The sequence below is a fragment of the Somniosus microcephalus genome, chromosome 11 (assembly GCF_052327205.1).
Source record: "Somniosus microcephalus isolate GS21.2 chromosome 11, FLI_Smic_1.0, whole genome shotgun sequence".
NCBI classification, from domain to species: Eukaryota; Metazoa; Chordata; class Chondrichthyes; order Squaliformes; family Somniosidae; genus Somniosus; species Somniosus microcephalus.
The window spans coordinates 2,394,781-2,407,052 of record NC_140997.1 but is presented as its reverse complement, the minus strand read 5'-3'; the positions used below and the strand labels follow the sequence as shown (position 1 = coordinate 2,407,052).

The 12,272-nt window shown below is 52.6% G+C and overlaps 1 protein-coding gene across 1 annotated transcript in view; it reads left to right on the top strand.

The window, feature by feature from the left end:
• The window catches only part of baiap3 (BAI1 associated protein 3), a 296,698-nt gene that overhangs the window by 155,366 nt on the left and 129,060 nt on the right, over window positions 1–12,272 (top strand). The window contains 5 exon segments of the mRNA XM_086002220.1: window positions 5,540–5,755; window positions 6,588–6,656; window positions 7,244–7,323; window positions 9,897–10,005; window positions 11,642–11,713. Of these exon segments, the coding sequence (XP_085858346.1) occupies window positions 5,540–5,755; window positions 6,588–6,656; window positions 7,244–7,323; window positions 9,897–10,005; window positions 11,642–11,713 (546 nt within the window).

Genomic DNA, 12,272 nt, shown 5'->3' with positions numbered 1-12,272 from the left:
ATTGTACACAATCCCAATGGACCAAACCCCTTCCCACTCACTCCCATTGTACACAATCCCAATGGACCAAACCCCTTCCCACTCACTCCCATTGTACACAATCCCAATGGACCAAACCCCTTCCCACTCACTCCCATTGTATAGAATCCCAATGGACCAAACCCCTTCCCACTCACTCCCACTGTATAGAATCCCAATGGACCAAACCCCTTCCCACTCACTCCCATTGTACACAATCCCAATGGACCAAACCCCTTCCCACTCACTCCCACTGTACAGAATCCCAATGGACCAAACCCCTTCCCACTCACTCCCATTGTATAGAATCCCAATGGACCAAACCCCTTCCCACTCACTCCCATTGTACAGAATCCCAATGGACCAAACCCCTTCCCATTCACTCCCATTGTACAGAATCCCAATGGACCAAACCCCTTCCCACTCACTCCCATTGTACAGAATCCCAATGGACCAAACCCCTTCCCACTCACTCCCATTGTACAGAATCCCAATGGACCAAACCCCTTCCCACTCACTCCCATTGTACAGAATCCCAATGGACCAAACCCCTTCCCACTCACTCCCACTGTACAGAATCCCAATGGACCAAACCCCTTCCCACTCACTCCCATTGTACAGAATCCCAATGGACCAAACCCCTTCCCATTCACTCCCATTGTAACAAATCCCAATGGACCAAACCCCTTCCCATTCACTCCCATTGTACAGAATCCCAATGGACCAAACCCCTTCCCACTCACTCCCATTGTACACAATCCCAATGGACCAAACCCCTTCCCATTCACTCCCATTGTAACAAATCCCAATGGACCAAACCCCTTCCCACTCACTCCCATTGTACAGAATCCCAATGGACCAAACCCCTTCCCACTCACTCCCATTGTACAGAATCCCAATGGACCAAACCCCTTCCCATTCACTCCCATTGTACAGAATCCCAATGGGCCAAACCCCTTCCCACTCACTCCCATTGTACAGAATCCCAATGGACCAAACCCCTTCCCACTCACTCCCATTGTACAGAATCCCAATGGACCAAACCCCTTCCCATTCACTCCCACTGTATAGAATCCCAATGGACCAAACCCCTTCCCACTCACTCCCAGTGTACAGAATCCCAATGGACCAAACCCCTTCCCATTCACTCCCATTGTACAGAATCCCAATGGACCAAACCCCTTCCCACTCACTCCCATTGTACAGAATCCCAATGGACCAAACCCCTTCCCACTCACTCCCATTGTACAGAATCCCAATGGACCAAACCCCTTCCCACTCACTCCCATTGTACAGAATCCCAATGGACCAAACCCCTTCCCACTCACTCCCAGTGTACAGAATCCCAATGGACCAAACCCCTTCCCACTCACTCCCATTGTACAGAATCCCAATGGACCAAACCCCTTCCCACTCACTCCCATTGTACAGAATCCCAATGGACCAAACCCCTTCCCACTCACTCCCATTGTACAGAATCCCAATGGACCAAACTCCTTCCCATTCACTCCCATTGTACAGAATCCCAATGGACCAAACCCCTTCCCACTCACTCCCACTGTACAGAATCCCAATGGACCAAACCCCTTCCCACTCACTCCCAGTGTACAGAATCCCAATGGACCAAACCCCTTCCCACTCACTCCCAGTGTACAGAATCCCAATGGACCAAACCCCTTCCCACTCACTCCCATTGTACAGAATCCCAATGGACCAAACCCCTTCCCACTCACTCCCACTGTACAGAATCCCAATGGACCCAAACCCCTTCCCATTCACTCCCATTGTACAGAATCCCAATGGACCAAACCCCTTCCCATTCACTCCCATTGTACAGAATCCCAATGGACCAAACCCCTTCCCACTCACTCCCATTGTACACAATCCCAATGGACCAAACCCCTTCCCATTCACTCCCATTGTACAGAATCCCAATGGACCAAACCCCTTCCCACTCACTCCCATTGTACAGAATCCCAATGGACCCAAACCCCTTCCCACTCACTCCCATTGTACAGAATCCCAATGGACCAAACCCCTTCCCACTCACTCCCACTATACAGAATCCCAATGGACCAAACCCCTTCCCATTCACTCCCATTGTACAGAATCCCAATGGACCAAACCCCTTCCCACTCACTCCCATTGTACACAATCCCAATGGACCAAACCCCTTCCCATTCACTCCCATTGTACAGAATCCCAATGGACCAAACCCCTTCCCACTCTCTCCCACTGTATAGAATCCCAATGGACCAAACCCCTTCCCATTCACTCCCACTGTACAGAATCCCAATGGACCAAACCCCTTCCCACTCACTCCCAGTGTACAGAATCCCAATGGACCAAACCCCTTCCCACTCACTCCCAGTGTACAGAATCCCAATGGACCAAACCCCTTCCCACTCACTCCCATTGTACACAATCCCAATGGACCAAACCCCTTCCCATTCACTCCCATTGTACAGAATCCCAATGGACCAAACCCCTTCCCACTCACTCCCATTGTACAGAATCCCAATGGAACCAAACCCCTTCCCACTCACTCCCACTGTATAGAATCCCAATGGACCAAACCCCTTCCCACTCACTCCCACTGTATAGAATCCCAATGGACCAAACCCCTTCCCACTCACTCCCATTGTACAGAATCCCAATGGAACCAAACCCCTTCCCACTCACTCCCACTGTATAGAATCCCAATGGAACCAAACCCCTTCCCACTCACTCCCACTGTACAGAATCCCAATGGACCAAACCCCTTCCCACTCACTCCCACTGTACAGAATCCCAATGGAACCAAACCCCTTCCCACTCACTCCCACTGTATAGAATCCCAATGGACCAAACCCCTTCCCATTCACTCCCATTGTACAGAATCCCAATGGACCAAACGCCTTCCCACTCACTCCCATTGTACAGAATCCCAATGGACCAAACCCCTTCCCATTCACTCCCATTGTACAGAATCCCAATGGACCAAACCCCTTCCCATTCACTCCCATTGTACAGAATCCCAATGGACCAAACCCCTTCCCACTCACTCCCATTGTACAGAATCCCAATGGACCAAACCCCTTCCCACTCACTCCCATTGTACAGAATCCCAATGGACCCAAACCCCTTCCCACTCACTCCCATTGTACAGAATCCCAATGGACCAAACCCCTTCCCACTCACTCCCATTGTACAGAATCCCAATCGACCAAACCCCTTCCCACTCACTCCCACTGTACAGAATCCCAATGGACCAAACCCCTTCCCACTCACTCCCATTGTACAGAATCCCAATGGACCAAACCCCTTCCCACTCACTCCCATTGTACAGAATCCCAATGGACCAAACCCCTTCCCACTCACTCCCATTGTACAGAATCCCAATGGACCAAACCCCTTCCCATTCACTCCCACTGTACAGAATCCCAATGGACCAAACCCCTTCCCATTCACTCCCATTGTATAGAATCCCAATGGACCAAACCCCTTCCCACTCACTCCCATTGTACACAATCCCAATGGACCAAACCCCTTCCCACTCACTCCCATTGTACACAATCCCAATGGACCAAACCCCTTCCCACTCACTCCCATTGTACAGAATCCCAATGGACCAAACCCCTTCCCACTCACTCCCAGTGTACAGAATCCCAATGGACCCAAACCCCTTCCCACTCACTCCCATTGTACAGAATCCCAATGGACCAAACCCCTTCCCATTCACTCCCACTGTATAGAATCCCAATGGACCAAACCCCTTCCCATTCACTCCCATTGTACAGAATCCCAATGGACCCAAACCCCTTCCCACTCATTCCCATTGTACACAATCCCAATGGACCAAACCCCTTCCCATTCACTCCCATTGTACAGAATCCCAATGGACCAAACCCCTTCCCACTCATTCCCATTGTACAGAATCCCAATGGACCAAACCCCTTCCCATTCACTCCCACTGTATAGAATCCCAGTGGACCAAACCCCTTCCCACTCACTCCCATTGTACAGAATCCCAATGGACCAAACCCCTTCCCACTCACTCCCATTGTACAGAATCCCAATGGACCAAACCCCTTCCCATTGCTTCCATTGTACAGAATCCCAATGGACCAAACCCCTTCCCACTCACTCCCATTGTGCACAATCCCAATGGACCCAAACCCCTTCCCACTCACTCCCACTGTACAGAATCCCAATGGACCAAACCCCTTCCCACTCACTCCCATTGTATAGAATCCCAATGGACCAAACCCCTTCCCACTCACTCCCATTGTACAGAATCCCAATGGACCAAACCCCTTCCCATTCACTCCCATTGTACAGAATCCCAATGGACCCAAACCCCTTCCCACTCATTCCCATTGTACACAATCCCAATGGACCAAACCCCTTCCCATTCACTCCCATTGTACAGAATCCCAATGGACCAAACCCCTTCCCACTCATTCCCATTGTACAGAATCCCAATGGACCAAACCCCTTCCCATTCACTCCCACTGTATAGAATCCCAGTGGACCAAACCCCTTCCCACTCACTCCCATTGTACAGAATCCCAATGGACCAAACCCCTTCCCATTGCTTCCATTGTGTGGTATTGCACTGATGATGCAGAGTAACTGCCTATAGCGTGTTTCCCGGGCTCCAGGTAGCTCTGGATCTGCTCGGCCAGGCCGGGTATTACGGTTCCCTATTGTTCTCCTGTTTCCTATGGATCCAGCCCAGGATACATAGGCTGTCAGTGACATCACTGGGGCAGCCCAGAGGGAGGGAACCCAACGCAGGAGCCTCTGTGGGTCATAACACTGCCGTATTGGCAAAAGAAGTCAAAGAAAGTTCTCATGTTATTTTATTCTCTAAACTTTGGCCTGGATGTTAAGAGGGGCAGAGTGCGTAGGCTTGGGGTAGAGCTTCAGACGAGAAACCCAGAAGTGGGCAGGTTGGAGGTGGATTTCAGATTTTTTAAATTTTAACATCTAACCCGACCCCAATCCACCCATTTTTGGGTGTTAAAAATCAGCCCAAATTGTGTTAGTACTTTGAACAGAAAATGCCCCATTCCACAGCGACCTCCCTCTTTCATGCTTTGTTGGAAGAAATCCTTTAAGAAGGAGCTGGATAAACAATTGTTTGGGAACAGGATTGAAGGTTGTAAGAAGGAACAGAGTTACTGAAATTCTGGATGGAACGCTGCAGTTCCTGCCCCACTGGGACCTTGGGAAGGTGACTGACTGGTCAGGGTTCACTGCTCTCGGCCGTGAGATTGGACTGAAATCCTGCAGGTTCACTGCATTACCTTCAGCGCCAAGGGAAAGCTTCACTGCAGACTCAGTTCCTGCCAGTCTTCACCAAGGTTCTTCACCTCCCTCAGGAGATGATGTGAATGGGTGAGTCCCTGATCATCCAGGTCAGTAGTGAGAGATCTCCTGACCGTTGCTCATTCTGCCGATTCTGATCTACAAGATTTCCTGTCGCCATTCCTGCTGTTCCTCCCTGTCATGGCTGCTTTCCTTCTCCCTCCCTCAGCTGTGCATCGCCCTCAATAACATCGAGCACGTGCACAAGTACATCTGGAATTTACCGAAGGAGTTGGACTGGCAAGGAGTGGAGAGCTCCATGGAGCAGCTGTGTGGGCCAGAAGGGAAGCAGCAAGTGCAGAGAGCGCTGGGCACGCAGCTACAGAGCATCAACGCAGGCATGCAGCGAGAGTCCAACTACATGATCAACCAGCTCGTGGAGAAGGTAACCAACAGACCACTTGCTGATAGATTAGCACACGGCAACGGGAATGCGAGCTCCGGCAGGATCAGCGTACTGTGATTGGCGTTCTCCGGCAGGGATCGGTTTGATCCGGCGGGGATCGGTTTGATCCGGAGAGGATCGGTGTGTTCCGGAGGGGATCGGTGTGTTCCGGAGGGGATCGGTGTGTTCCAGAGGGGATCGGTTTGATCTGGAGGGGATCAGTGTGTTCCGGAGGGGCTCGGTTTGTTCCGGAGGGGATCGGTTTGTTCCGGAGGGGATCGGTGTGTTCCGGAGGGGATCGGTGTGTTCCGGAGGGGATCGGTGTGTTCCGGAGGGGATCGGTTTGTTCCGGAGGGGATCAGTGTGTTCCGGAGGGGATCAGTGTGTTCCGGAGGGGATCGGTGTGTTCCGGAGGGGATCGGTGTGTTCCGGAGGGGATCAGTTTGTTCCGGAGGGGATCAGTTTGATCTGGAGGGGATCGGTTTGTTCCGGAGGGGATCGGTTTGTTCCGGAGGGGATCCGTGTGTTCCAGCGGGGATCGGTTTGATCCGGCGTGGATCGGTTTGATCTGGCGGGGATCAGTTTGATCCGGAGGGGATCGGTTTGTTCCGGCGGGGAGCAGTTTGATCCGGCGGGGATCGGTTTGATCTGGTGGGGATCTGTTTGATCTGGAGGGGATCGGTTTGATCCGGGAGTGGGCCTGCACCCACAGAACCCAACCCCCACAATGGGTCGGCACCTTCAGGAGGGGCGGGGTCACGTTGGTGGGAACTGTGACTGCCTCCCCACCCCAGTCCAATACTAAACCATTCTCTGTGTTTGTTTTTTACAGATGGTCACTGACTTGCGAAAGTACATTCAGCACATCAGCCTGTCACCAGACTCCATCCAGCCCGATGATGTACGTCCATTGGAGACACTTTCACAAAGGAACACCTGGGGGGGAGTCAGCAGCAGACAGGGCCCCAGGGCTGAGGCCCTCCTCCACCTCCCCTCCTCACACAACCGCTCACCGCACCGCTGCCCTTTCCGCAGCAACCAATGGTGCGGAGGTGAACAACTCGGCATCAAGACCTCAGTGAAGTTGGCCAGTGTGGCCTGAGCCTGGCTAATCGGGAAGGTCCCGGCTTTGACCTCTGGCCTCTGCGGGTTATTTAGAGGGGGAGGGGGGGCTCCATCCCTCTGGGTCCAGAGGGGCGAATGGACCAGGTTCCTCATGGTTTCTGCTGGAGTGTGTATCTGTGAGTATTGAGCTCGATTGTGATGTCCTCACTCTCGAATGGGCTCGGTGCTGCACACAGTTAGGATCAGACGTGAAGTATGGCCACCTGATCAAGACGGGTGATGCCATTTGGTGCCATTACACCGTGTTCCAGAATCACCCACAGCTCTGGGGAGAACAACACACAGTGCAACTTCCTCCGATATATTTCTTGTCTGTGTGAATCCCGTCTGTTCAACTACCAACTGTTTCAATGTTGTTTGCAGGCTGTGTCTCCTCTCATGAAGTTCCTGGATGACAATCTAATGATCCTCAGCGAATGGCTGGTCAAGGAGAATCTCAATAGGTAAGTAGCGACAGGTCAAAGCTCACCAAAATCCAATTCAGTAACAGAAAGGTTGGTCAAGTGCAATAGAGAACGAAGTCTTCAGGTACAGCCCAAGGTTACGGACAGGCCTGAAGTAGGCCGGATGTGGCTCGGAGTGCAGCAACCGAATAAGATCAACATCATACTCTCTCTCTCCTGGGATCTGAGCTCAAATCCAACTCAGACTGAGCGGCTGAAAGGCTCCTCTCTCTATTACCTCTGAGGGAGCTTTACTCTGTATCTAACCCGTGCTGTACCTGCCCTGGGAGTGTTTGATGGGACAGTGTACAGGGAGCTTTACTCTGTATCTAACCCGTGCTGTACATGCCCTGGGAGCGTTTGATGGGACATTGTAGAGGGAGCTTTACTCTGTATCTAACCCGTGCTGTACCTGCCCTGGGAGTGTTTGATGGGACAGTGTAGAGGGAGCTTTACTCTGCATCTAACCCGTGCTGTACCTGCCCTGGGAGTGTTTGATGGGACAGTGTAGAGGGAGTTTTACTCTGTATCTAACCCGTGCTGTACCTGCCCTGGGAGTGTTTGATGGGACAGTGTAGAGGGAGCTTTACTCTGTATCTAACCCGTGCTGTACATGCCCTGGGTGCGTTTGATGGGACATTGTAGAGGGAGCTTTACTCTGTATCTAACCCGTGCTGTACCTGCCCTGGGAGTGTTTGATGGGACAGTGTAGAGGGAGCTTTACTCTGCATCTAACCCGTGCTGCACCTGCCCTGGGAGTGTTTGATGGGACAGTGTAGAGGGAGTTTTACTCTGTATCTAACCCCGTGCTGTACCTGCCCTGGGAGTGTTTGATGGGGCAGTGTAGAGGGAACTTTACTCTGTATCTAACCCGTGCTGTACCTGCCCTGGGAGTGTTTGATGGGACAGTGTAGAGGGAGCTTTACTCTATATCTAACCCGTGCTGTACCTAACCTGGGAGTGTTTGATGATCAGTATAGAGGGAGCTTTACTCTGTATCTAACCCCGTGCTGTACCTGCCCTGGGAGTATTTGATGGGGCAGTGTAGAGGGAGCTTTACTCTGTATCTAACCCCTGCTGTACCTGCCCTGGGAGTGTTTGATGGGACAGTGTGGAGGGAGCTTTACTCTGTATCTAACCCGTGCTGTACCTGCCCTGGGAGTGTTTGACGGGACAGTGTAGAGGGGGCTTTACTCTGTATCTAACCCGTGCTGTACCTGCCCTGGGAGTGTTTGATGGGACAGTGTAGAGGGAGTTTTCCTCTGTATCTAACCCGTGCTGTACCTGCCCTGGGAGTGTTTGATGGGACAGTGTAGAGGGAGCTTTACTCTGTATCTAACCCGTGCTGTACCTGCCCTGGGAGTGTTTGATGGGACAGTGTAGAGGGAGCTTTACTCTGTATCTAACCCGTGCTGTACCTGCCCTGGGAGTGTTTGATGGGACAGTGTAGAGGGAGCTTTACTCTGTGTCTAAGTCATGCTGTACCTGCCCTGGTAGTGTTTGATGGGACAGTGTAGAGGGAGCTTTACTCTGTATCTAACCCATGCTGTACCTGCCCTGGGAGTGTTTGATGGGACAGTGTAGAGGGAGCTTTACTCTGTATCCAACCCGTGCTGTACCTGTCCTGGGAGTGTTTGATTGGACAGTGTAGAGGGAGCTTTACTCTGTATCTAACCCCGTGCTGTATCTGCCCTGGGAGTGTTAATTGGGACAGTGTAGAGGGAGCTTTACTCTGTATCTAACGTGCTGTACCTGCCCTGGAAGTGTTTGATGGGACAGTGTAGAGGGAGCTTTACTCTGTATCTAACCCGTGCTGTAACTGCCCTGGGAGTGTTTGATGGGACAGTGTAGAGGGAGCTTTACTCTGTATCTAACCCGTGCTGTAACTGCCCTGGGAGTGTTTGATGGGACAGTGTAGAGGGAGCTTTACTCTGTATCTAACCCATGCTGTACCTGCCCTGGGAGTGTTTGATGGGACAGTGTAGAGGGAGCTTTACTCTGCATCTAACCCGTGCTGTACCTGCCCTGGGAGTGATTGATGAGGACAGTGTAGAGGGAGCTTTACTCTGTATCTAGCCCCGTGCTGTACCTGCCCTGTGAGTGTTTGATGGGACAGTGCAGAGGGAGCTTTACTCTGTATCTAACCCGTGCTGTACCTGCCCTAGGGGTGTTTGATGGGACAGTGTAGAGGGAGCTTTACTCTGTATCTAACCCGTGCTGTACCTGCCCTGGGAGTGTTTGATGGGACAGTGTAGGGGGAGCTTTACTCTGTATCTAACCCGTGCTGTACCTACCCTGGGAGTGTTTGATGGGACAGTGTAGGGGGAGCTTTACTCTGTATCTAACCCGTGCTGTACCTGCCCTGGGAGTGTTTGATGGGACAGTGTAGAGGGAGCTTTACTCTGTATCTAACCCGTGCTGTAGCTGATTACTGACAGTTGTAGACACTGTTAGTTTTATGGTCTTCTTGAAAGGAAGAGAATCGCCCCCAATGATGTATGAGTTAACTGTGGAGCTCAGGCTCTGCGCTCCCTCCTGGCTTCTCTACCGATGATTTTTCTGTCTTTCTGCAGGATTTTGAGTGCTCTGTGGAAACTGCTGTTGGATTTGACTTTTGAGGCATTGGCTACAAACATTGGGGTGTCTGCCGAATTCTACGAGCGATTTCGCTTCACTCTGGAGGTTAGAACACAGGGGCAAGGGTCCAGTCACCAACCACCAGTGTCCCACACCTGTCACCGGCCCACTCCGCTTTGTCCTTACAGTCCTACACGTCACCTGATTGTATCGACCCCATCACACCCTGTCCCTGACTCCAGGAGTGGAGGCTTAGTGCCCAACAATGGAGACTCCCCATGCGGTGTCTCCCCGTGCGGTGTCTCCCCGTGCGGTGTCTCCCCGTGCGCAGTCTCCCCGTGCGCAGTCTCCCCGTGCGGTGTCTCCCCGCGTGCAGTCTCCCCGCGTGCAGTCTCCCCGCGCGCCCTTTCCCCGCGCGTAGTCTCCCCGCGCGCAGTCTCCCCACGCGGTGTCTCCCCACGCGCAGTCTCCCCGCGTGCAGTCTCCCCACGCGCCCTCTCCCCGCGCGTAGTCTCCCCGCGCGGTGTCTCCCCACGCGCAGTCTCCCCGCGTGCAGTCTCCCCACGCGCCCTCTCCCCGCGCGCAGTCTCCCCGCGCGCAGTCTCCCCGCGCGCAGTCTCCCGGCGCGCAGTCTCCCGGCGCGCAGTCTCCCCGCGTGCAGTCTCCCCACGCACCCTCTCCCCGCGCGTAGTCTCCCCGCGCGCAGTCTCCCCGCGCGCAGTCTCCCGGCGCGCAGTCTCCCCGCGCGGTGTCTCCCCGCGCGCAGTCTCCCCGCACTGTGTCGCCCCGCGCGCAGTCTCCCCGCGCGCTGTCTCCCCGCGCGCCCTCTCCCCCCCCCCCCCCCCCCGCGCCGTCTCCCCCCGGGCGCCATCTACCCGCACAGCATTTACTCCCACACCTTTATTCTCACTTTACATGTCAGTGCTTTGTCTGTAAATCTCGCTTCTTTCTCACAGAACTTCCCCCTTCGGCCACTGGTTTAGCCCACAGGATGCTAGTTGTGCTAGTTAAGTGTTTGTTTAGCTAGTTAAGCACCATTCCTGCAGGTGCTTCCACTCGGCTCTATGTGACTTGTACCCAAGCTCCCAGAAAACAAAGTAAAGCAGGAAGTGAGAAATGTGAGAAGTCCCAGTTGACCCTCCGATTCTCCGTGAGACTCTCCCTTTCTATAATTGGTGCCAGTATAACCATTCTACATTGTCACATCCCCAGGATGTCTCAAAGCACTTGCCTGTTGTTGGGTGGGATTTGTACTGAGTAACCACAATCTGTTTGTGATGTTTGAAGAGGGCGGCCTGTTGGCCACGACACTGAGAGAACTCCTGTGCCTCGGGGTCTTTAACACTCTCCTGAACTTGCTTTAACATTCAGGGAACCTCTGACAGTGCGGCACTCCCTCAGCACTGCACTGACGTGTCAGCCTAGACTATGGGCTGGAGTGAGGCCAGCGTGCGACCTACTGAGCCAAGCTGGAGCCTAAAGAGAGGGTGGCACAGACAACGCCCGAAGTCCCAGTGAGCCCATCCCCTCCAGCAGAGCAGGTTTCCATTCTCAAAGCCTGCTCGCAATTTCTTACATTTACTCAGTGAGCTGATGAAAACTAAATGAAGCCAAAGGTGTGAAGTTTCTCCAGAAAGTTTGGCTGCATCCTCGGTGACAGTTCACTACCTGCTCCGTAAACTGTTTAATGTGGTTTTCAGATGATCCGTATTTCTGGAATGTTCACTCTGTCTCTCCATAGGCTCTTGTGGTGTTTTTCCACGCTGAGGGACAGGGATTGCCACTTGACAACTTGCAGAATGACAGATACAAGGTAAACGCTGCTGGTTGCCCTCTCAGGAAGAACTTAACCAAAATGTGGACAATTATGGGGAGATCAAATAAAGTGTTCCAAATTGAGAGGGTGAATAGTGAAAGATTCTTTTGACTGGTCGGTGAGTCATTAACAGGAAGAAACTCAGGATTCGTACTGGAAACATAGAGCAGGAGAATCGCTAGGTGTTTGACTCAAAGGGTTACTGGGATATGGGATCCATTCCCACAGAGGCGATGGGCCGGTCACAGAGGGAATTAGAGAAACTCATAGAGGGAAAATATTTAAGAGTTTGGGGAAAAGGCAGGGAAATGGGACCAGAGTAGAGAGCTCGGATATGAAGGAAGCACAGCTCAGGCACGATGGGCCGAACGGCCTCTTATGTGCTGAGATTTCTATTATTCTACCAGGAGGATCTGCATAAGGGCTAAGAAAGGTTTTTAACAGGAGCCTCAGTACATTTCCCTCTCTCCCTCTCTCCATTCCTCCCTCTCTCCTTTCCTCTCTCTCTCCATTCCTCCCTCTCTCCTTTCCTCCCTCTCTCCATTCCTCCCTCTCT